The 25,529-nt window shown below is 52.3% G+C and overlaps 1 protein-coding gene across 1 annotated transcript in view; it reads left to right on the plus strand.

The window, feature by feature from the left end:
- Positions 1-25,529, plus strand: part of LOC140732962 (IgGFc-binding protein-like) — a 64,163-nt gene that overhangs the window by 13,430 nt on the left and 25,204 nt on the right. The window contains exons 5-9 of the mRNA XM_073055697.1: positions 1,025-1,568; positions 4,499-4,812; positions 12,216-12,759; positions 14,812-15,125; positions 22,390-22,933. Coding sequence (XP_072911798.1) covers positions 1,025-1,568; positions 4,499-4,812; positions 12,216-12,759; positions 14,812-15,125; positions 22,390-22,933 — 2,260 coding nt within the window. The remainder of the gene's footprint in view (positions 1-1,024; positions 1,569-4,498; positions 4,813-12,215; positions 12,760-14,811; positions 15,126-22,389; positions 22,934-25,529) is intronic.

A 25,529-nucleotide genomic window follows, 5' to 3' on the forward strand; every position in this document is an offset into this window, starting at 1 on the left:
TGTTTTTCCTCTCACGAGCCCTGTCTCTCTCGCACCCTCTCTCTCATGTGTTCTCTTTCTCGTGCCCTCTTTTGCTCTCTCAAGTACATGTGCTCTTTCTCATGCACCTCTCCCTCTCACTGTCTCACTTGCCCTCTCCTCCTCTCGTGTGTACCCTCTGTTTTTTGCATTTTCTCTCTTGCGCACCCTTCCTCTCTTGTGCTCTCTCCCTCTTACTCACTGTCTCTCACTTGCCCTCTTCCACACACTCTCTCTTGCACCCTCTCTCCTTAGCCCCCTCTCTTTTGCCCACACTTTCTGTCATGCTTTCTCTTTCACCCCCTCTCGCACTCACCCCCCTCCCCCCATCTCTCTCACTCATGCCCTTTCTCACATTGTCTCTCTCGAGCCCTCCTCTCACACTTGCCCCCTCTCTCATCCGCTCTCTTTCTCATGGTCTTTCTCTTTCACTCCCTCTCTCTTTCTCACAGTTTCTCGATCTCTCGTGTGCCTGTTCCCCCACCCCACTCTCTCCCTGAACCCCTCTTTCTGATCCTCCTCCCTCTCTGCCCCCCTCTCTTCATATCCTCCTCATTCTATCTGCTCTCTATCTGACCCCTTCTCTCTCTGTCCACCACTTCTTGCTCTATCTACCTCTCTCTCTAATTCTCTCCCTCTATCCATCCGTCACTTTTCGCCCCTCTCTCTTTGCTGCATCACTCTCTGCCACACTCTTCTTCTGTGCCCTCTCTCCCTCCACCCCTCCTGCCCCCCTCCATCCCTGTTCTATACACCCCACACTCCCTCTATCTACCCCTCTCACTTCCTCTCTCTGTATCTGTCCCCTCTGTCTATCTGCCCACACTCTTTCCACCCCTCCCTCTTCCTCCATCCTTGCTCTATGCACCCTACACTGTCTCTACATTCACCGTCTCTCTCTATCAACCCCACCCTGTCACTCTGCCCCCTCTATTAAACATGTCTCTCTCTCCATCACCACCCCTTCACCCCTTGCTCTTCTGACCACCATGTCCTTCTACCACAGGTCGATGGGTTCAAGACTAATCTTCCCGTCAGCCTCCACGAGGGCAGCGTTTCTGTGTTTGAGGCGGCCACGGGCGTGAAGCTGGAGACAGATTTCCACATGCATCTGTACTATGAATGGAACATATTAGAAGTGAGGGTCGGCAGTGGCCACGCTGGGGCCCTGTGTGGCCTCTGTGGCAACTTCAACGGGAATCCTGATGACGACCTCCAGACCCCGGCAGGAACAGTGCTGTCCAACACCCAGGAATTTGGTGCCAGCTGGAAAGTGGCTGACGGGGACCCCGCCTGCGGGAACCCCTGCGATGACCAGAGGATGAAGAAGTATGAGGACCCTCAGTTCTGTGGGCTGATGTCCCTCCCCACTGGCCCCTTCAGCGAATGCCTGGCCAAGGTTGACCCTACGCACTATGTCTCTCAGTGTGTCCACGATGTCTGCCCCACCGAGGACCAGGCCCTGTTCTGCCAGGCACTGGAAGTTTACGCTGAAGCTTGCCAGAGGGAGGGTGTCAGCCTTGCCAATTGGAGGAATGTTGCCAAATGCCGTGAGTTGGTGTGGCGGGGAGAGACGGGGGGTGGGTGGAGGGGGGCAGCCGCTGGGAGCTGGCACGTGGTGCAACATTTCAGAGAGCTAGACTGAGCTAGGACCTTCCCAGTGAATGGCAGGACCCCAGGGAAGTGTTGGAGAACCTTGGGGTTCAGGTGCATGACTCACAGATAGACAGGGTGGTGAAGAAAGGGTTTGGCACACTGACATCCTTCAGTACTCGGAAATCGGGACATGATGTTACAGCTCTACAGGACGTTGAATTTGGTTTATTGCTGTCACATGTACTGAGGTACAGTGAAAAGTTTGGCTTGTACACTGTTCATACAGAGCAGACCATTACACAGTGTATTGAGGCAGAACAAGGTAAAACAATAATAATGCACATTAATGTTACAGGGGAAGTGCAGTGCAGGTAGACAGTACGGTGCAAGATCAGAACGAGGGAGAGTGTGGTGTCAAGGGTGCATCTTGATCTAGAGGACCATTTAACAGTGTTATAACAAAGTGTCCCTGAGTGCTTTTCGGCTTTTGTATCTTCTGCCCGATGGGAGAGGGGAGAGGAGAGAATGTCTGGGGTGGCTGGGTTCTTTGGTTATGTTGTCTGCTTCACGGAGGCAGTGGGGAGTGTCGGTTTCTAGCCGTCACAGGCAGAGCAGCCAAGATGCACTTGCACAGAATGTTTCCTCTGGGGCATCTGTAGAAATTGGTGAGGGTTGGGGGGAATTGATGGGAATTGGATTCGGAAGAGCGGAACAATGAGAAGAGATGGACCAGGAATGGGCAGGGGCTGGTGGTGGGGAGGGAGGCACGGGAATAGAGGGATGGGGTTCAGAGGTGGGCAGTGGGATGACGAAGGAATCCAGGTACAGTGACTTTGGGACATCACATTACGTTGGTGGGGCTGCAGATGAAATACTGTGATCAGGTTTGATCACCCTGTTACAGGAAAAATGCCATGAAGCCATTAAGAGTATAGTAAAAGATTAGCAAGTACGTTGCAAGGACTCTCAGGACTGAGTTATAGGGAGAGGTTGAACAGGCTCCCTTTGCAGGTGCATACATTCATGAGCAGTTAAAGACTGGGAATGCACTCAACTTTTCCCCAGGGTTGGGGAATCAAGGGCACATGTTTAAAGTGAGAGGGGAGAGATTTGGTAGGAACCTGAGGAGCAAGTTTTCTGACACGGAGGGTGGTGGGTATATGAAATGAGCTGCATGAGGTGGGTGCATGAAGACTTGGACAGGTCCTTGGATGTGAAAGGATTAGATGGAGATGAGCCAACGCGGGAAAATGGGACCAGTTTGGGTGGTCAGAACAGACAAGTTGGGCCAGAGGACCTGCTTCCTCTGAGAGGCTGGCTGGAGATTGATGGTGGGTAGAGAGAGCAGGGGGAAGTCAATGGGCTTGAGGCGGCGATGGTGGGCAGATTGGGAAGGTGGCTTAATGGTCATTGGAGGCGTTGGGAGCAGTGGACTGGGAGTGGAGGTTGGTGCAGATGGGGAGGGGGATGAAGGTGGGATGGACTGGGAAAGTGGAGAGGATGCCTTTGGAAGAGAAAGAAGTGAAGGGGATTGACGGTTCAGGAGAAGTGGAGATTTTGGGATAATGCATGGGGGAGGTGATAATGGGGAGTGTGTGATGGGACAGTGTGGAGGGAGCTTCACTCTGTGTCTGACCCCCGGAGTGTGTGATGGGACGGTGTGGAGGGAGCCTCACTCTGTGTCTGACCCCAGGAGTGTGTGATGGGACGGTGCGGAGGGAGTTTCACTCTGTGTCTGACCCCGGGAGTGTGCGATTGGACGGTGCGGGGGGAGCTTCACTCTGTGTCTGACCCCGGGAGTGTGTGATGGGACGGTGTGGAGGGAGCTTCACTCCGTGTCTGACCCAGGGAGTGTGTGGTGGGACAGTGTGGAGGGACCTTCACTCTGTGTCTGACCCCGGGAGTGTGCGATGGGACGGTGTGGAGGGAGCTTCACTCTGTGTCTGACCCTGGGAGTGTGTGATGGGACGGTGTGGAGGGAGCTTCACTCCGTGTCTGACCCCGGGAGTGTGTGATGGGACAGTGTGGAGGGACCTTCACTCTGTGTCTGACCCCGGGAGTGTGTGATGGGACAGTGTGGAGGGAGATTCACTCTGTGTCTGACCCTGGGAGTGTGTGATGGGACGGTGTGGAGGGAGCTTCACTCTGTGTCTGACCCCGGGAGTGTGTGATGGGACAGTGTGGAGGGACCTTCACTCTGTGTCTGACCGCGGGAGTGTGTGATGGGACAGTGTGGAGGGACCTTCACTTCGTGTCTGACCCCGGGAGTGTCTGATGGGACAGTGTGGAGGGAGATTCACTCTGTGTCTGACCCTGGGAGTGTGTGATGGGACAGTGTGGAGGGAGATTCACTCTGTGTCTGACCCCGGGAGTGTGTGATGGGACAGTGTGGAGGGACCTTCACTCTGTGTCTGACCCCGGGAGTGTGTGATGGGACAGTGTGGAGGGAGATTCACTCTGTGTCTGACCCCGGGAGTGTGTGATGGGACAGTGTGGAGGGACCTTCACTCTGTGTCTGACCCCGGGAGTGTGTGAGATGGGACAGTGTGGAGGGAGATTCACTCTGTGTCTGACCCCGGGAGTGTGTGATGGGACAGTGTGGAGGGAGATTCACTCTGTGTCTGACCCCGGGAGTGTGTGATGGGACAGTGTGGAGGGACCTTCACTCTGTGTCTGACCCCGGGAGTGTGTGATGGGACAGTGTGGAGGGAGATTCACTCTGTGTCTGACCCTGGGAGTGTGTGGTGGGACAGTGTTGAGGGAAGCTGGGCGCGTGTGTATGACGGTACGATGTGGAGGGAGCTTCATTCCGTGTCCGACCCCTGGAGTGCGTTGGGATGATACCCAACCCATGATAACCAAACCCATTCCCATTTTGTAACAGCTGTCCTCTGCTCCGGGGTGCAATGCCAGTCGTTTGAAACCTGCGAGATGGGTGTGTGCGTGCCAGATTACCCCGGCGTTTGCTACAGAATAGGCGACTCCGAATACGGAACCTTCGATGAGAAGAAGTTCAACTTCCAGGGCACCTGCACATACATCATCGCCAAAACCTGCAGCAATCCTGACGCCATGCTCCCCCAGTTTGCCATCCGGGCCAAAGATGTTCACCGCGGAGACTCCTTTGTCACTATGGTTACCATCGAAGTTTACGGCATAGAGATCGTCCTGGGAAAGTTGAACCCCGGTTTCATCGAGGTGAGTTGTGAACCCGCTCTGCCCTCGTCCTCCTGGAAAGTCCTCTCCTGGTTTCCTCTACCACCTGGCTCTGAAGTGGTCTTCCAACACTCCACATTTTCCCGTAACCCTCTCGATACCATGCAATCTAATCCGGTCGATATCTTCCCTGTCCCCTCCAGTTTTTGTATCCGGTCCAGAGTTTACAACCCTCTTTCACTTCTTCCTCACCTATCTCTATCCATTTACTCCCCTTTGCTCCACTCCAGGCTTTCCCTCATCCCTCCTGCTTCCTCCCGCCTTCTTCTTTCCGTCCCTCTAACCCCACGCCTTCGGCCTCATCTCACTCTCGTGCACTCTCTCATTCACTCTGACTCGCGGATGCTCCCTCGCTCGCACACTCTCACACTCACCTGCCCTCTTTCTGTCGCGCCTTCTCTCAGGCTCTCTCTCTCTCCGTCTCCCGTGTGCATGTCATCTCTCTCGCACCCACTCTTCCTGTCCCCTCTCTCGCATTCTCCGTCGCGCTCCCTCTCAAACGTGCACTCTCTCACTCACGCCCTCCCCTCTGTCTCACCATCTCTCCCTCGCGCCCGCTTCCTCCTTCGCACCCTCAGCCGCTCGCGCGCCCTCTCTCACGCACCCTCTCCCTCTCTCACGTGTTCTCCTCTTTCGGGCTCTCTCTCCCGCGGTCGATTTCGTGCCGTCTCTTTCTCCAGCACTCTCTCTCATTCACCCTCTCTTTTTTGCAGCCACTGCAACTCACTCAGCCTGTCCCTCGTGCTCTCCCTCACTAACTCCATCTTGTGCTGTCTCACATGCCCTCTCTTTCACTTACCCACCCTTTCAGGCTCTCTCTTGCACTCAGTCTTGTGCACGTGCTCTCATGCTTTCTCTCTTGCATGCTCTTTCTCCAGCTTCTCAGTCTTGTGCACTCTCATTTTCTCTCGCACTCCCCCTCTCTCATGCCTTCTCTATCACACTCTCTCTCACATGCACTCTCTCATATGCTTCCTCCCTCTCACTAGCCCACTTTCTTGGGCACTCTCTCTGTCACACTCTCTCAAACATGCTCCCTCAAACGTGCACTCTCTCTCATGTGCTCTCCCTCCCTCGCACCCTCTCCCTCCCTCGCACCCTCTCCCTCTCTCACGCACCCTCTCCCTCTCTCACGCACCCTCGCTAAATCTCCCTCCCTCTCACGCCCTCCCTCTCATGCTCTCCCTCTCAAGCTAACTCCCTTTTTCTCTCTCATGCCCGCTCTCTTTCTTACGTGTGCCCTCTCTTGTGCTTCCTTTCCCACCTACCCTCTTTCTCTCGCCCACACGCTTGCGGATAGTCTCACTGTCTCTTATGCCCTCGCTCTCATGCCCTCTATCTTCTGAGTGCTCTCTCTCTCTCTCTCTCACAACCTTCTCTCTTACATGCCCACTCTCTGGGCTCTATCTCACACTCTCTTGCACGTTCTCTCGAGCTCTCTCATGCTCCCTCTCTGATGTGTCCACTTTATCTCACACCCTCTCTCTCAGTCTCAGGCTCTCTCTTGCACTCCCTCGTGCTTTCTCTCTTGCATGCTCTCTCTCTCTCTCTCTCTCTCTCTCTCTCTCTTCCCCCCCCCCCCCAAGCTCTCAGGCTCTCTCCCTCTTTCACACTCCTCTCTTGCATGCTCACTCTCATGCTCTCTCTCGTGCTCCCTCTCGTGTCTGTGTTCCCTCATGCTTTTTTTCTTGCATGCTCTCTTGCACACAATCCTTCTCATACACTCTCACATTTTTGTACTCTTTCTCTCACTTGCACAAGTTCTCTCTCTCTTTCTTGCATGCCCTCTCTCTTGTGCTCCCTCTCCCATCTACCCTCTCTCTCCCTCTCTCGCCTCGCTCATACGCTCTCTCATGCAACTTTCTCTCTGGGCTCTATAGAAACATAGAAAGTTGTGCCGAACATGTCCTTACCTTAGAAATTACCTAGGGTTACCCATATCCCTCTATTTTTCTAAGCTCCATGTACCAATCCAGGAGTATTTTAAAAGACCCTATCGTTTCCGCCTCCACCACCATTGCCGGCAGCCCATTCCATGCACTCACCACTCTCTGCGTAAACAACTTACCCCTGACATCTCCTCTGTACCTACTCCCCAGCACCTTAAACCTGTGTCCTCTTGTGGCAACCATTTCAGCCCTGGGAAAAAGCCTCTAACTACCCACACGATCAATGCCTCTCATCGTCTTACATACCTCTATCAGGTCACCTCTCATCCTCCGTCGCTCCAAGGAGAAAAGGCCGAGTTCACTCAACCTATTCTCATAAGGCATGCTCCCCAATCCAGGCAACATCCTTGTAAATCTCCTCTGCACACTTTCTATGGTTTCCACATCCTTCCTGTAGTGAGGTGACCAGAACTGAGCACAGTACTCCAAATTGGGTCTGACCAGGGTCCTGTAGAGCTGCAAAATTACCTCTTGGCTCTAAAACTCAATCCCACAATTGATGAAGGCCAATGCACCATATACCTTCTTAACCACAGAGTCATCTGCACAGCAGCTTTGAGCGTCCTATGGACTCAGACCCCAAGATCCCTCTGATCCTCCACACTACCAAGAGTCTTACCACTAATACTATATTCTGCCATCATATTTGACTGACCAAAATGAACCACCTCACACTTATCTGGGTTGAACTCCATCTGCCACTTCTCAGCCCAGTTTTGCATCCTATCGATGTCCTGCTGTAACCTCTGACAGCCCTCCACACTATCCACAACACCTCCAACCTTTGTGACATCAGCAAATTTAGTAACTCATCCCTCCACTTCCTCATTGAGGTCATTTATAAAAATCCCAAAGGGCAGGGGTCCCAGAACAGATTCCTAAGTCACACCTCTGGTCACCGGTCTCCACGCAGCCAATTCTGGATCCACAAAGCAATGTCCCCTTGGATCCCATGCCTCGTTACTTTCTGAAGGAGCAGTGCATGGTGCTTTCCTGAAATCCATATACACTCCATCCACTGCTCTATCTTGATCAATGTGTTTAGTCACATCCTCAGAAAATTCAATCAGGCTCGTAAGGCACGACCTGCCTTTGACAAAGCCATGCTAACCATTCCTTATCATATTGTACCTCTCCAAATGTTCATAAATCCTGCCTCTCAGGTCACGGTGACTTATCCAACTTGATGCTTTCCAAAAGCTCCAGAGAATACTGAAGAAAAATACTATAGAATATTAAAGAGAATACTGAAAAAAATACTCATTACGTACCTCTGCTATCTCCTCTGGTTACATGCACACTTTTCCACTGTCACACTTGATTGGTCCTATTCTCTCACGTCTTATCCTCTTGCTCTTCACATACTTGTCGGATGCCTTGGGGTTTTCCTTACTCCTGTCTGCCAAGGTCTTCTCATGGCCCCTTCTGGCTCTCCTAATTTCATTCTTAAACTCCTTTCAGCTAGCCTTATAATCTTCTAGATCTCTATCATTACCTAGTAATTTGAACCTTTCATAAGCTCTCCTTTTCTTCTTGACAAGATTTGTAACAGCCTTTTTAAACCACGGTTCCTGTACCCTACCATCCTTTCATAGGAACGTACCTATGCAGAACTCAAATGTAAATATCCCCTGAACATTTGCCAGATTTCTGCCGTACATTTCCCTGAGAACATCTGTTCCCTATTTATGCTTCAAGCTCCTGCCTGATAGCGTCATATTTCCCCTTACTCCAAAGAAATACTTTCCTGACTTGTCTGTTCCGATCCCTCTCCAATGCTATGGCAAAGGAGATAGAATTATGATCACAATTCTTGCACTCTCTCATGCTTTCTGCCTTGCGTGTTCTCTCTTGAGCTCTCTAGCTCTCTCACGCCCTTTCTCTCTCACGTGGGCTCTCTCTTGGGTTCTCTCTTTTGCTCCCTCTCCCACATGCCCTCTCTACCACTTGCTCAGTCTTGTGGGCTCCCTCTCTACCACTTGCTCAGTCTTGTGGGCTCCCTCTCTCTTGCCCCCTCTATCTGGTGCACCCTCTCATGTGCCCTCTCTTGCAGACTGTCTCGTCTGCTCGCTCTCACTCACTCTCCTGAGCGTCTCTCCCACTCGCGAGAGGGCCTGTGAGTTAGAGAGAAGACGAGTGAGTTAGAAAGAGGGCACGAGTGAGGGAGTGAGAGTGTGAGACAGCATGCAGGAGAAAGAGTGCAAGTGAGAGAGAGTGAGGGAGTGAGAGTGCAAGAGTGTACCCTCTCTCTCTCACTTGCCCACACTCTCTTGCTCTAATGCACCCAGTCTCTTGTGCCTTCTCTGTCTTGCACTTTCACGTTTGCATGCTCTCCTTTCACGCACTCTTACTCTCTAACGCGCACTCCCGCTCTCTCTTGCACGTATGCTCTCTCACACTCTCATACACCTCTTTTTCGTGCACCCTCTCTCTCTCACTCCCTCTCTCTCCTTGTCTCATGCACTCACTGTCATATGCATTCTGTCTCTCATTCACACTTTCTCGTGGACTCTCTCCCACACTCACCCATTCTCTTCGGCTGTCTCTCACTCCCTCTCATGCATGTGGTCTCACGTTCTGTCTCTCTTGCACACGCTCTCTTACACTCTCATTCTCTCTCCCCAGCTTGCTGTCCCTCTTGCGCTCTCTCTCATGCTCCCTCTCCTGTGCACTCCCTTTATTGCTCACGCTCTCTCACACCCCCATCTCTTGCTCTCTGTATGTCACACGCTCTCTCATGCTCTCACTTACAGTCTCTTAACTCTCTCTTGCATGATCTCTCTCGCTGCTGCTTGTGCTGTGTGTCTCAGGGTCTCTCCCTCTTACACTCTCTCCCTATTTCACATTCTTTTCCCATGTACTCTCTCCCTCACAAATTCTGTCACACACTCTATCTCTCGCTCTTTCTCCCTCTGTCTCTCACATGCTGTTTCTCACGCTTTCTATCGTTTGTGCTGTCTCTCACTTGCTCCCTGTATGTCACAAGCTCCCTGTCTCATATGCTCTCTCACCCACTCTCTTGGCCTCTGTCTTGCACTTCCTCTCACTTTCCCTCTTGTGTGCTTTCTCTTACTGTTGCTTGATGCATCCTCCCTTTTGCACACTCTGTCTTGTGCTCACTTGCACGCTCTCTCGCTGTGTCTCACTCGCCCTCTCTCACATGCCCACTCACTTGGGCTGTCTCTTGCACTCCCTCCCATGCGTGCGCTCTCTCATGCTTTCTCTCTCTTACTCTCTCGCTTGCACCCTCTCTCACACACTCTCCCTCACCCTGGCTCTCTCTTGTGATCCCTCTCCCACACACCCCCTCTCTCTCGGCCATTCTCTCACACTTGGTGTCTCTTGTGCTTTCTCTCCCTCGCACGCTGTCCCTCTCGTGCTCTCACTATTTTGTGTCCTTATTCTCATGCTCCCTCTCTCTGGCGTGCACCCTCGCACACCCTCTCCCAAGTGCCCTCTCTCTTTCACTTGCTCACCCACTCCGGCTCTCTCACTCTCTCCTCATGCCCTCTCTCTCGTGCACACTCTTACTCTCGTGAACTCTGTCTCTCACTCACTCTCTCTTGTGTGCCCTCTTTCTCTTGCAAATCCTCTATCTCGTTCGTGCTTTCTGCACTCTCGCTCTCCTTCTCTCATGCCCTCTCTCACTCTCAAATACGTACTCTCTCTCACACATTCTCCCTCTTGCACACTCTCTCATGCGTTCTCTCATTCACTCACGCAAACTCTTTCTCTCTTCTGCACTCTGTCTCTTGCTCACCCTCTCTCTCACTCTCTTTATCTTGCACCCTCTTTCTCGCGTGTTCTCTCCCTCTCTCCCTATCTCATGCATTCGCTCTCATGTGCATTCTGTCGCTCATTCACACTTTCTCGTGGACTCTCTCTCACACCCTCTCTCCCTCACTCGCCCACTCTCTCACGCTCTCTCTCATGCTCCCTCTCTTGTGCACACCCTTTCTTCTCACTTACTCTCACACTCCCTCTCTCTCTCGCTCTCTGTATGTCACACGCTTTCTCACGCTCTCTTGCACGATCTCTCTCGCTGTGGCTTGTGCTGTCTCTCTCTCTCATGGTCTCTCCCTCTTGCACTTTCTCCCTGTTTCAATTTCCTTCTTCCATGTACTCTCTCCTTCACAAACCCTGTCACACACTCTCTGTCTCGCTCTTTCTCCCTCTGTCTCTCTCTCACGTGCTGTTTCTCATGCTTTCTCTCGTGCGTGCTCTCGCTCGCTCTTCCTCCTGCGTTCTCTCACTCTTACTCCTGTGTGCCTCCTCTCTCTGGCACACACTCTCTCACACTCTGTTATGCACCTTCTTTCCTTCATGTGCCCTCTCATTCTCGTGCGCCCCCTCTCTCGGGCTCTGTCTTGCACACAGGCATGTTTTTCCTCTCGCGAGCCCTGTCTCTCTCGCACCCTCTCTCTTATGTGTTCTCTTTCTCGTGCCCTCTTTTGCTCTCTCAAGTACATGTGCTCTTTCTCATGCACCTCTCCCTCTCACTGTCTCACTTGCCCTCTCCTCCTCTCGTGTGTACCCTCTGTTTTTTGCATTTTCTCTCTTGCGCACCCTTCCTCTCTTGTGCTCTCTCCCTCTTACTCACTTTGTCTCTCACTTGCCCTCTTCCACACACTCTCTCTTACACCCTCTCTCTTTAGCCCCCACTCTTATGCCCACACTTTCTGTCATGCTTTCTCTTTCACCCCCTCTCGCACTCACCCCCTCACCCCATCTCTCTCGCTCATGCCTTTTCTCACATTGTCTCTCTCGTGTCCCCTCTCTCACACTTGCCCTCTCTCTGTTACACTCCCTCTAACACTGCACCCGCCTACGCCCCCTCTCTCATCCGCTCTCTTTCTCACAGTCGCTCGATCTCTCGTGTGCCTGTTCCCCCACCCCACTCTCTCCCTGAACCCCTCTCTCTGATCCTCCTCCCTCTCTGCCCCCTCTCTTCATATCCTTCTCATTCTATCTGCTCTCTCTATCTGACCCCTTCTCTCTCTGTCCACCACTTCTTGCTCTATCCACCTCTCTCTCTAATTCTCTCCCTCTATCCATCTGTCACTTTTTGCCCCTCTCTCTTTGCTGCATCACTCTCTGCCACACTCTTCTTCTGTGCCCTCTCTCCCTCCACCCCTCCTGCCCCCCTCCATCCCTGTTCTATACACCCCACACTCCCTCTATCCACCCCTCTCGCTCCCTCTCTCTGTATCTGTCCCCTCTGTCTATCTGCCCACACTCTTTCCACCCCCTCTCCCTCCACCACTTCCTCCTCTCCCTCCATCCTTGCTCTATGCACCCTACACTGTCTCTACATTCACCGTCTCTCTCTATCAACCCCACCCTGTCACTCTGCCCCCTCTATTAAACATGTCTCTCTCTCTCCATCACCACCCCTTCACCCCTTGCTCCTCTGACCACCATGTCCTTCTACCACAGGTCGATGGGTTCAAGACTAATCTTCCCGTCAACCTCCACGAGGGCAGGGTTTATGTGTTTGAGTCAGAAATGGGCGTGAAGCTGGAGACAGATTTCCACATGAATCTGTACTATAAAGGGAACATGATTATAGTGACTGTCGGCAGGGGCCACGCTGGGGCCCTGTGTGGCCTCTGTGGCAACTTCAACGGGAATCCTGATGACGACCTCCAGACCCCGGCAGGAACAGTGCTGTCCAACACCCAGGAATTTGGTGCCAGCTGGAAAGTGGCTGACGGGGACCCCGCCTGCGGGAACCCCTGCGATGACCAGAGGATGAAGAAGTATGAGGACTCTCAGTTCTGTGGGCTGATGTCCCTCCCCACTGGCCCCTTCAGCGAATGCCTGGCCGAGGTTGACCCTACGCACTATGTCTCTCAGTGTGTCCACGATGTCTGCCCCACCGAGGACCAGGCCCTGTTCTGCCAGGCACTGGAAGTTTACGCCGAAGCTTGCCAGAGGGAGGGTGTCAGCCTTGCCAATTGGAGGAATGTTGCCAAATGCCGTGAGTTGGTGTGGCGGGGAGAGACGGGGGGGGGGGTGGAGGGGGGCAGCCGCTGGGAGCTGGCACGTGGTGCAACATTTCAGAGAGCTAGACTGAGCTAGGACCTTCCCAGTGAATGGCAGGACCCCAGGGAAGTGTTGGAGAACCTTGGGGTTCAGGTGCATGACTCACAGATAGACAGGGTGGTGAAGAAAGGGTTTGGCACGCTGACATCCTTCAGTACTCGGAAATCGGGACATGATGTTACAGCTCTACAGGACGTTGAAATTGGTTTATTGCTGTCACATGTACTGAGGTACAGTGAAAAGTTTGGCTTGTACACTGTTCATACAGAGCAGGCCATTACACAGTGTATTGAGGCAGAACAAGGTAAAACAATAATAATGCACATTAATGTTACAGGGGAAGTGCAGTGCAGGTAGACAGTACGGTGCAAGATCAGAACGAGGGAGAGTGGGGTGTCAAGGGTGCATCTTGATCTAGAGGACCATTCAACAGTGTTATAACAAAGTGTCCCTGAGTGCTTTTCGGCTTTTGTATCTTCTGCCCGATGGGAGAGGGGAGAGGAGAGAATGTCTGGGGTGGCTGGGGTCTTTGGTTATGTTGTCTGCTTCACGGAGGCAGTGGGGAGTGTCGGCAGAGTCCGTAGAGGGGGAGCTGGTTTCCGTGGTGTGCTGAGCTCTGCGGTTTCTAGCCGTCACAGGCAGAGCAGCCAAGATGCACTTGCACAGAATGTTTCCTCTGGGGCATCTGTAGAAATTGGTGAGGGTTGGGGGGAATTGATGGGAATTGGATTCGGAAGAGCGGAACAATGAGAAGAGATGGACCAGGAACGGGCAGGGGCTGGTGGTGGGGAGGGAGGCACGGGAATAGAGGGATGGGGTTCAGAGGTGGGCAGTGGGATGACGAAGGAATCCAGGTACAGTGGACTTTGGGACATCACATTACGTTGGTGTGGCTGCAGATGAAATACTGTGATCAGGTTTGATCACCCTGTTACAGGAAAAATGCCATGAAGCCATTAAGAGTATAGTAAAAGATTAGCAAGTACGTTGCAAGGACTCTCAGGACTGAGTTATAGGGAGAGGTTGAACAGGCTCCCTTTGCAGGTGCATACATTCATGAGCAGTTAAAGACTGGGAATGCACTCAACTTTTCCCCAGGGTTGGGGAATCAAGGGCACATGTTTAAAGTGAGAGGGGAGAGATTTGGTAGGAACCTGAGGAGCAAGTTTTCTGACACGGAGGGTGGTGGGTATATGAAATGAGCTGCATGAGGTGGGTGCATGAAGACTTGGACAGGTCCTTGGATGTGAAAGGATTAGATGGAGATGAGCCAACGCGGGAAAATGGGACCAGTTTGGGTGGTCAGAACAGACAAGTTGGGCCAGAGGACCTGCTTCCTCTGAGAGGCTGGCTGGAGATTGATGGTGGGTAGAGAGAGCAGGGGGAAGTCAATGGGCTTGAGGCGGCGATGGTGGGCAGATTGGGAAGGTGGCTTAATGGTCATTGGAGGCGTTGGGAGCAGTGGACTGGGAGTGGAGGTTGGTGCAGATGGGGAGGGGGATGAAGGTGGGATGGACTGGGAAAGTGGAGAGGATGCTTTGGAAGAGAAAGAAGTGAAGGGGATTGACGGTTCAGGAGAAGTGGAGATTTTGGGATAATGCATGGGGGAGGTGATAATGGGGAGTGTGTGATGGGACAGTGTGGAGGGAGCTTCACTCTGTGTCTGACCCCCGGAGTGTGTGATGGGACGGTGTGGAGGGAGCTTCACTCTGTGTCTGACCCCGGGAGTGTGTGATGGGACGGTGTGGAGGGAGCTTCACTCTGTGTCTGACCCCGGGAGTGTGTGATGGGACGGTGTGGAGGGAGCTTCACTCTGTGTCTCACCCCGGGAGTGTGTGATGGGACGGTGTGGAGGGAGCTTCACTCTGTGTCTGACCCCGGGAGTGTGTGATGGGACGGTGTGGAGGGAGATTCACTCTGTGTCTGACCCCTGGAGTGCGTTGGGATGGTACCCACAGTAACCAAACCCATTCCCATTTTGTAACAGCTGACCCCTGCTCCGAGGTGCAATGCCAGTCGTTGGAAACCTGCGAGATGGGTGTGTGCGTGCCAGACTACATCAGCGACTGCTTGACATACAGCGACTTCAAATACCTTACCTTCGATGGGAAGAGCTTCAACTTCCAGGGCAACTGCACATACATCATCGCCAAAACCTGCAGCAATCCTGACGCCTTGCTCCCCCAGTTTGCCATCCAGGCCAAAGATGTTCACCGCGGAGACTCCTTTGTCAAGATGGTCACCATCGAAGTTTACGGCATAGAGATCGTCCTGGGAAAGTTGAAGCCCGGTCTCATCGAGGTGAGTTGTGAACCCGCTCTGCCCTCGTCCTCCTGGAAAGTCCTCTCCTGGTTTCCTCTACCACCTGGCTCTGAAGTGGTCTTCCAACACTCCACATTTTCCCGTAACCCTCTCGATACCATGCAATCTAATCCGGTCGATATCTTCCCTGTCCCCTCCAGTTTTAGTATCCGGTCCAGAGTTTACAACCCTCTTTCACTTCTTCCTTACCTATCTCTATCCATTTACTCCCCTTTGCTCCACTCCAGGCTTTCCCTCATCCCTCCTGCTTCCTCCCGCCTTCTTCTTTCCGTCCCTCTAACCCCACGCCTTCGGCCTCATCTCACTCTCGTGCACTCTCTCATTCACTCTGACTCGCGGATGCTCCCTCGCTTGCACACTCTCACACTCACCTGCCCTCTTTCTGTCGCGCCTTCTCTCAGGCTCTCTCTCTCTCCGTCTCCCGTGTGCATGTCATCTCTCTCGCACCCACTCTTCCTGTCCCCTCTCTCGCATTCTCCGTCGCGCTCCCTCTCAAACGTGCACTCTCTCACTCACGCCCTCCCCTCTGTCTCACCATCTCTCCCTCGCGCCCGCTTCCTCCTTCGCACCCTCAGCCGCTTGCGCGCCCTCTCTCACGCGCGCTCTCCCTCTCACGTGTTCTCCTCTTTCGGGCTCTCTCTCCCGCGGTCGATTTCGTGCCGTCTCTTTCTCCAGCACTCTCTCTCATTCACCCTCTCTTTTTTGCAGCCACTGCAACTCACTCAGCCTGTCCCTCGTGCTCTCCCTCACTAACTCCATCTTGTGCTGTCTCACATGCCCTCTCTTTCACTTACCCACCCTTTCAGGCTCTCTCTTGCACTCAGTCTTGTGCACGTGCTCTCATGCTTTCTCTCTTGCATGCTCTTTCTCCAGCTTCTCAGTCTTGTCCACTCTCATTTTCTCTCGCACTCCCCCTCTCTCATGCCTTCTCTATCACACTCTCTCTCACATGCACTCTCTCATATGCTTCCTCCCTCTCACTAGCCCACTTTCTTGGGCACTCTCTCTGTCACACTCTCTCAAACATGCTCCCTCAAACGTGCACTCTCTCATGTGCTCTCCCTCCCTCGCACCCTCTCCCTCTCTCACGCACCCTCTCCCTCTCTCACGCACCCTCGCTAAATCTCCCTCCCTCTCACGCACTCTCTCTCATGCTCTCCCTCTCAAGCTAACTCCCTTTTTCTCTCTCATGCCCGCTCTCTTTCTTACGTGTGCCCTCTCTTGTGCTTCCTTTCCCACCTACCCTCTTTCTCTCGCCCACACGCTTGCGGATAGTCTCACTGTCTCTTATGCCCTCGCTCTCATGCCCTCTGTCTTCTGAGTGCTCTCTCTCTCTCTCTCTCACAACCTTCTCTCTTACATGCCCACTCTCTGGGCTCTATCTCACACTCTCTTGCACGTTCTCTCGAGCTCTCTCATGCTCCCTCTCTGATGTGTCCACTTTATCTCACACCCTCTCTCTCAGGCTCTCTCTTGCAATCCCTCGTGCTTTCTCTCTTGCATGCTCTCCCTCTCACACTCTATCCCTCTTTCGCACTTTCTCTCTCACACACACTATCTCTCTCATTTGTGCCCCCCCCCCCTCTCTCTCTCTCTCTCTCTCTCTCTCTCTCTCTCTCTCTCTCTCTCCCCCCCCCCACCCCCCCCAAGCTCTCAGGCTCTCTCCCTCTTTCATACTCCTCTCTTGCATGCCCACTCTCATGCTCTCTCTCGTGCTCCCTCTCGTGTCTGTGTTCCCTCATGCTTTTTTTCTTGCATGCTCTCTTGCACACAGTCCTTCTCATACAATCTCACATTTTTGTACTCTTTCTCTCACTTGCACAAGTTCTCTCTCTCTTTCTTGCATGCCCTCTCTCTTGTGCTCCCTCTCCCATCTACCCCCTCTCCCTCTCTCGCCTCGCTCATACGCTCTCTCATGCAACTTTCTCTCTGGGCTCTATAGAAACATAGAAAGTTGTGCCGAACATGTCCTTACCTTAGAAATTACCTAGGGTTACCCATATCCCTCTATTTTTCTAAGCTCCATGTACCAATCCAGGAGTCTTTTAAAAGACCCTATCGTTTCCGCCTCCACCACCATTGCCGGCAGCCCATTCCACACACTCACCACTCTCTGCGTAAAAAACTTACCCCTGACATCTCCTCTGTACCTACTCCCCAGCACCTTAAACCTGTGTCCTCTTGTGGCAACCATTTCAGCCCTGGGAAAAAGCCTCTAACTATCCACACGATCAATGCCTCTCATCGTCTTACACACCTCTATCAGGTCATCTCTCATCCTCCATTGCTCCAAGGAGAAAAGGCCAAGTTCACTCGACCTATTCTCATAAGGCACACTCCCCAATCCAGGCAACATCCTTGTAAATCTCCTCTGCACACTTTCTATGGTTTCCACATCCTTCCTGTAGTGAGGTGACCAGAACTGAGCACAGTACTCCAAATTGGGTCTGACCAGGGTCCTGTATAGCTGCAAAATTACCTCTTGGTTCTGAAACTCAATCCCACAATTGATGAAGGCCAATGCACCATATACCTTCTTAACCACAGAGTCATCTGCACAGCAGCTTTGAGCGTCCTATGGACTCAGACCCCAAGATCCCTCTGATCCTCCACACTACCAAGAGTCTTACCACTAATACTATATTCTGCCATCATATTTGACTGACCAAAATGAACCACCTCACACTTATCTGGGTTGAACTCCATCTGCCACTTCTCAGCCCAGTTTTGCATCCTATCAATGCCCTGCTGTAACCTCTGACAGCCCTCCACACTATCCAGAACACCCCCAACCTTTGTGACATCAGCAAATTTAGTAACTCATCCCTCCACTTCCTCATCCAGGTCATTTATAAAAATCCCAAAGGGCAGGAGTCCCAGAACAGATTCCTAAGTCACACCTCTGGTCACCAGTCTCCACGCAGCCAATTCTGGATCCACAAAGCAATGTCCCCTTGGATCCCATGCCTCGTTACTTTCTGAAGGAGCAGTGCATGGTGCTTTCCTGAAATCCATATACACTCCATCCACTGCTCTAACTTGATCAATGTGTTTAGTCACTTCCTCAGAAAATTCAATCAGGCTCGTAAGGCACAACCTGCCTTTGACAAAGCCATGCTAACCATTCCTTATCATATTGTACCTCTCCAAATGTTCATAAATCCTGCCTCTCAGGTCACGGTGACTTATCCAACTTGATGCTTTCCAAAAGCTCCAGAGAATACTGAAGAAAAATACTATAGAATACTAAAGAGAATACTGAAAAAAAATACTCATTACGTACCTCTGCTATCTCCTCTGGTTACATGCACACTTTTCCACTGTCACACTTGATTGGTCCTATTCTCTCACGTTTTATCCTCTTGCTCTTCACATAGTTGTCGGATGCCTTGGGGTTTTCCTTACTCCTGTCTGCCAGGGTCTTCTCATGGCCCCTTCTGGCTCTCCTAATTTCATTCTTAAACTCCTTTCAGCTAGCCTTATAATCTTCTAGATCTCTATCATTACCTAGTAATTTGAACCTTTCATAAGCTCTCCTTTTCTTCTTGACAAGATTTTTAACAGCCTTTTTAAACCACGGTTCCTGTACCCTACCATCCTTTCATAGGAACGTACCTATGCAGAACTCAAATGTAAATATCCCCTGAACATTTGCCAGATTTCTGCCGTACATTTCCCTGAGAACATCTGTTCCCTATTTATGCTTCAAGCTCCTGCCTGATAGCGTCATATTTCCCCTTACTCCAAAGAAATACTTTCCTGACTTGTCTGTTCCGATCCCTCTCCAATGCTATGGCAAAGGAGATCGAATTATGATCACAATTCTTGTGCTCTCTCATGCTTTCTGCCTTGCGTGTTCTCTCTTGAGCTCTCTAGCTCTCTCACACCCTTTCTCTCTCACATGGGCTCTCTCTTGGGTTCTCTCTTTTGCTCCCTCTCCCACATGCCCTCTCTACCACTTGCTCAGTCTTGTGGGCTCCCTCTCTCTTGCCCCCTCTATCTGGTGCACCCTCTCATGTGCCCTCTCTTGCAGACTGTCTCGTCTGCTCGCTCTCACTCACTCTCCTGAGCGTCTCTCCCACTCGCGAGAGGGCCTGTGAGTTAGAGAGAAGACGAGTGAGTTAGAAAGAGGGCACGAGTGAGGGAGTGAGAGTGTGAGACAGCATGCAGGAGAAAGAGTGCAAGTGAGAGAGAGTAAGGGAGTGAGAGTGTGAGACAGCATGCAGGAGAAAGAGTGCAAGTGAGAGAGAGTGAGGGAGTGAGAGTGCAAGAGTGTACCCTCTCTCTCTCACTTGCCCACACTCTCTTGCTTTAATGCACCCAGACTTTCGTGCCTTCTCTGTCTTGCACATTCACATTTGCACGCTCTCCTTTCACGCACTCTTACTCTCTTACGCGCACTCCCGCTCTCTCTTGCACGTGTGCTCTCTCACACTCTCATACACCCTCTCTCTCTCACTCCCTCTCTCTCCCTGTCTCATGCACTCACTCTCATATGCATTCTGTCTCTCATTCACACTTTCTCGTGGACTCTCTCCCTCAATCGCCCATTCTCTTCGGCTGTCTCTCACTCCCTCTCCTGCATGTGGTCTCTCGTTCTGTCTCTCTTGCACACGCTCTCTTACACTCTCATCCTCTCTCCCCAGCTTGCTGTCCCTCTCGCGCTCTCTCTCATGCTCCCTCTCCTGTGCACTCCCTTTATTGCTCACGCTCTCTCACACCCCCTATCTCTTGCTCTCTGTATGTCACACGCTCTCCCATGCTCTCACTTACAGTCTCTTAACTCTCTCTTGCATGATCTCTCTCGCTGTTGCTTGTGCTGTGTGTCTCGCACCCTCACTCTCTCTCAGGGTCTCTCCCTCTTACACTCTCTCCCTATTTCACATTCTTTCTCTCATGTACTCTCTCCCTCAGAAATTCTGTGACACTCTCTCTCTCTCGCTCTATCTCACTCGCCCTCTCTCACATGCCCACTCACTTGGGCTGTCTCTTGCACTCCCTCCCATGCGTGCGCTATCTCATGCTTTCTCACTCTTACTCTCTCACTTGCACCCTCTCTCACACACTCTCCCTCACCCTGGCTCTCTCTTGTGATCCCTCTCCCACACACCCCCTCTCTCTCGGCCATTCTCTCACACTTGGTGTCTCTTGTGCTTTCTCTCCCTCGCACGCTGTCCCTCTCGTGCTCTCACTATTTTGTGTCCTTATTCTCATGCTCCCTCTCTCTGGCGTGCACCCTCGCACACCCTCTCCCAAGTGCCCTCTCTCTTTCACTTGCTCACCCACTCTGGCTCTCTCACTCTCTCCTCATGCCCTCTCTCTCGTGCACACTCTTACTCTCGTGAACTCTGTCTCTCACTCACTCTCTCTTGTGTGCCCTCTCTCTCTTGCAAATCCTCTATCTCGTTCGTGCTTTCTGCACTCTCACTCTCCTTCTCTCATGCCCTCTCTCACTCTCAAATACACGTACTCTCTCTCACACATTCTCCCTCTTGCACACTCTCTCATGCGTTCTCTCATTCACTCACGCAAACTCTTTCTCTCTTCTGCACTCTGTCTCTCGCTCACCCTCTCTCTCACTCTCTTTATCTTGCACCCTCTTTCTCGCGTGTTCTCTCCCTCACTCCCTCTCTCTCCCTATCTCATGCATTCGCTCTCATGTGCATTCTGTCTCTCATTCACACTTTCTCGTGGACTCTCTCTCACACCCTCTCTCCCTCACTCGCCCACTCTCTCACGCTCTCTCTCATGCTCCCTCTCTTGTGCACACCCTTTCTTCTCACTGTCTCTCACACTCCCTCTCTCTCGCTCTCTGTATGTCACACGCTTTCTCACGCTCTCTTGCACAATCTCTCTCGCCGTGGCTTGTGCTGTCTCTCTCTCTCATGGTCTCTCCCTCTTGCACTTTCTCCCTGTTTCAATTTCCTTCTTCCATGTAGTCTCTCCTTCACAAACCCTGTCACACACTCTCTGTCTTGCTCTTTCTCCCTCTGTCTCTCTCTCACGTGCTGTTTCTCATGCTTTCTCTCGTGCGTGCTCTCGCTCGCTCTTCCTCCTGCGTTCTCTCACTCTTACTCCTGTGTGCCTCCTCTCTCTGGCACACACTCTCTCACACTCTGTTATGCACCTTCTTTCCTTCATGTGCCCTCTCATTCTCGTGTGCCCCCTCTCTCGGGCTCTGTCTTGCACACAGGCATGTTTTTCCTCTCACGAGCCCTGTCTCTCTCGCACCCTCTCTCTCATGTGTTCTCTTTCTCGTGCCCTCTTTTGCTCTCTCAAGTACATGTGCTCTTTCTCATGCACCTCTCCCTCTCACTGTCTCACTTGCCCTCTCCTCCTCTCGTGTGTACCCTCTGTTTTTTGCATTTTCTCTCTTGCGCACCCTTCCTCTCTTGTGCTCTCTCCCTCTTACTCACTTTGTCTCTCACTTGCCCTCTTCCACACACTCTCTCTTGTACCCTCTCTCTTTAGCCCCCTCTCTTTTGCCCACACTTTCTGTCATGCTTTCTCTTTCACCCCCTCTCGCACTCACCCCCTCACCCCATCTCTCTCGCTCATGCCCTTTCTCACATTGTCTCTCTCGTGCCCTCCTCTCACACTTGCCCCCTCTCTTATCCGCTCTCTTTCTCATGGTCTTTCTCTTTCACTCCCTCTCTCTTTCTCACAGTTTCTCGATCTCTCGTGTGCCTGTTCCCCCACCCCACTCTCTCCCTGAACCCCTCTCTCTGATCCTCCTCCCTCTCTGCCCCCTCTCTTCGTATCCTTCTCATTCTATCTGCTCTCTCTATCTGACCCCTTCTCTCTCTGTCCACCACTTCTTGCTCTATCTACCTCTCTCTCTAATTCTCTCCCTCTATCCATCCATCACTTTTTGCCCCTCTCTCTTTGCTGCATCACTCTCTGCCACACTCTTCTTCTGTGCCCTCTCTCCCTCCACCCCTCCTGCCCCCCTCCATCCCTGTTCTGTACACCCCACACTCCCTCTATCCACCCCTCTCGCTCCCTCTCTCTGTATCTGTCCCCTCTGTCTATCTGCCCACTCTCTTTCCACCCCTCCCTCTCCCTCCACCACTTCCTCCTCTCCCTCCATCCTTGCTCTATGCACCCTACACTGTCTCTACATTCACCCTCTCTCTCTATCAACCCCACACTGTCACTCTGCCCCCTCTATTAAACATGTCTCTCTCTCCATCACCACCCCTTCACCCCTTGCTCTTCTGACCACCATGTCCTTCTACCACAGGTCGATGGGTTCAAGACTAATCTTCCCGTCAACCTCCATGAGGGCAGGGTTTCTGTGTTTGAGTCAGGAATGGGCGTGAAGCTGGAGATAGATTTCAACGTGCATCTGTACTATGAATGGAACATGTTTGTACTGACTGTCGGCAGTGGCCACGCTGGGGCCCTGTGTGGCCTCTGTGGCAACTTCAATGGGAAATCCTATGACGACCTCCAGACCCCGGCAGGAACAGTGCTGTCCAACACCCAGGAATTTGGTGCCAGCTGGAAAGTGGCTGACGGGGACCCCGCCTGCGGGAACCCCTGCGATGACCAGAGGATGAAGAAGTATGAGGACTCTCAGTTCTGTGGGCTGATGTCCCACCCCACTGGCCCCTTCAGCGAATGCCTGGCCGAGGTTGACCCTACGCACTATGTCTCTCAGTGTGTCCACGATGTCTGCCCCACCGAGGACCAGGCCCTGTTCTGCCAGGCACTGGAAGTTTACGCCGAAGCTTGCCAGAGGAAGGGTGTCAGCCTTGACAATTGGAGGAATGTTGCCAAATGCCGTGAGTTGGTGTGGCGGGGAGAGACGGGGGTGGGGGCAGCCGCTGGGAGCTGGCACGTGGTGCAACATTTCAGAGAGCTAGACTGAGCTAGGACCTTCCCAGTGAATGGCAGGACCCCAGGGAAGTGTTGGAGAACCTTGGGGTTCAGGTGCATGACTCACAGATAGACAGGGTGGTGAAGAAAGGGTTTGGCACGCTGACATCCTTCAGTACTCGGAAATCGGGACATGATGTTACAGCTCTACAGGACGTTGAAATTGGTTTATTGCTGTCACATGTACTGAGGTACAGTGAAAAGTTTGGCTTGTACACTGTTCATACAGAGCAGTGTATTGCTCCACAGTGTATTGAGGCAGAACAAGGTAAAACAATAATAATGCACATTAATGTTACAGGGGAAGTGCAGTGCAGGTAGACAGTACGGTGCAAGATCAGAACGAGGGAGAGTGTGGTGTCAAGGGTGCATCTTGATCTAGAGGACCATTCAACAGTGTTATAACAAAGTGTCCCTGAGTGCTTTTCGGCTTTTGTATCTTCTGCCCGATGGGAGAGGGGAGAGGAGAGAATGTCTGGGGTGGCTGGGGTCTTTGGTTATGTTGTCTGCTTCACGGAGGCAGTGGGGAGTGTCGGCAGAGTCCGTAGAGGGGGAGCTGGTTTCCGTGGTGTGCTGAGCTCTGCGGTTTCTAGCCGTCACAGGCAGAGCAGCCAAGATGCACTTGCACAGAATGTTTCCTCTGGGGCATCTGTAGAAATTGGTGAGGGTTGGGGGGAATTGATGGGAATTGGATTCGGAAGAGCGGAACAATGAGAAGAGATGGACCAGGAACGGGCAGGGGCTGGTGGTGGGGAGGGAGGCACGGGAATAGAGGGATGGGGTTCAGAGGTGGGCAGTGGGATGACGAAGGAATCCAGGTACAGTGACTTTGGGACATCACATTACGTTGGTGGGGCTGCAGATGAAATACTGTGATCAGGTTTGATCACCCTGTTACAGGAAAAATGCCATGAAGCCATTAAGAGTATAGTAAAAGATTAGCAAGTACGTTGCAAGGACTCTCAGGACTGAGTTATAGGGAGAGGTTGAACAGGCTCCCTTTGCAGGTGCATACATTCATGAGCAGTTAAAGACTGGGAATGCACTCAACTTTTCCCCAGGGTTGGGGAATCAAGGGCACATGTTTAAAGTGAGAGGGGAGAGATTTGGTAGGAACCTGAGGAGCAAGTTTTCTGACACGGAGGGTGGTGGGTATATGAAATGAGCTGCATGAGGTGGGTGCATGAAGACTTGGACAGGTCCTTGGATGTGAAAGGATTAGATGGAGATGAGCCAACGCGGGAAAATGGGACCAGTTTGGGTGGTCAGAACAGACAAGTTGGGCCAGAGGACCTGCTTCCTCTGAGAGGCTGGCTGGAGATTGATGGTGGGTAGAGAGAGCAGGGGGAAGTCAATGGGCTTGAGGCGGCGATGGTGGGCAGATTGGGAAGGTGGCTTAATGGTCATTGGAGGCGTTGGGAGCAGTGGACTGGGAGTGGAGGTTGGTGCAGATGGGGAGGGGGATGACGGTGGGATGGACTGGGAAAGTGGAGAGGATGCCTTTGGAAGAGAAAGAAATGAAGGGGATTGACGGTTCAGGAGAAGTGGAGATTTTGGCGTAATGCATGGGGGAGGTGATAATGGGGAATTGTTGCATTGTGGTTGGGGTTGGAGAAGACAAGGAAGCGGGGCTGGAGAATTATGGGAGTTGTCAGATTGAGCAGTGGGTGTGAAAATGAGCGGTTGGGTGTCCGAGGGTTGTGGGGGGAGGCAGGGTTTGACGGGTAGGGGGAGACGATGGGAACAGACGGACCAGGATTGGCCAGGGTGGACTGATAGATGCAGCTGCAAGGAAGGGCATAGCAGTGTTTTAATTTGCTCAGCAAGTTCAGCTTGTCACTCTCAAAGCTTCGACAGACGTTCTGTGAAAGTGTCCTGACTGGTCTCACATCCACATAACATTTGGTACTTATCATCTGCAGCACGCTGCGTGCTCTGCTCCACACTCCCTCCGAGATGGCGAAGCGCCAGATCGCTCAATCGGCCTGAAACAAAACACCAGCAAAACCAGCCTAGTAATCTAACTTCATTACTTAGAGATACAGCACAGTAACAGACACTTCTGCCCAATGAGCCTATGCTGTCCAATTACATCCAAGTGACCAAGTACCCTACTAACCCAAATGTCTTTGTAATGTGGGAGGAAATTACATCAAACCTGATGGGGGTGGACAGAAGTAAGGGGGTAAGATGGGAAACTTTTCTCCACAGTAGGTACGTCTAAACCTGGAGGATACGGGTTACAGGTTAGAGGCAGGAGGCGCAGAGGGGCTCTGAGGGCAATTTTTTTCCCCTGGTGGTTGGGTGGGAGGAAGTTTGTTGGGACTCCGCGACACACTATCTGAGGGGGTGGGGAAGACTGATGAAGTATCTGGATGGTACAGAGAAGAGGACAGGGAATGAGAGTGGGATGGGTGAGGTGTTGACCGAAGTTTATTATAACATCCACAAGTACATCGAAACCTTACTCGCAGCAGCATCACAGGCTCACATTATCAGAGA

The sequence above is a fragment of the Hemitrygon akajei genome, chromosome 1 (assembly GCF_048418815.1).
Source record: "Hemitrygon akajei chromosome 1, sHemAka1.3, whole genome shotgun sequence".
In the NCBI taxonomy this organism is placed as follows: domain Eukaryota; kingdom Metazoa; phylum Chordata; class Chondrichthyes; order Myliobatiformes; family Dasyatidae; genus Hemitrygon; species Hemitrygon akajei.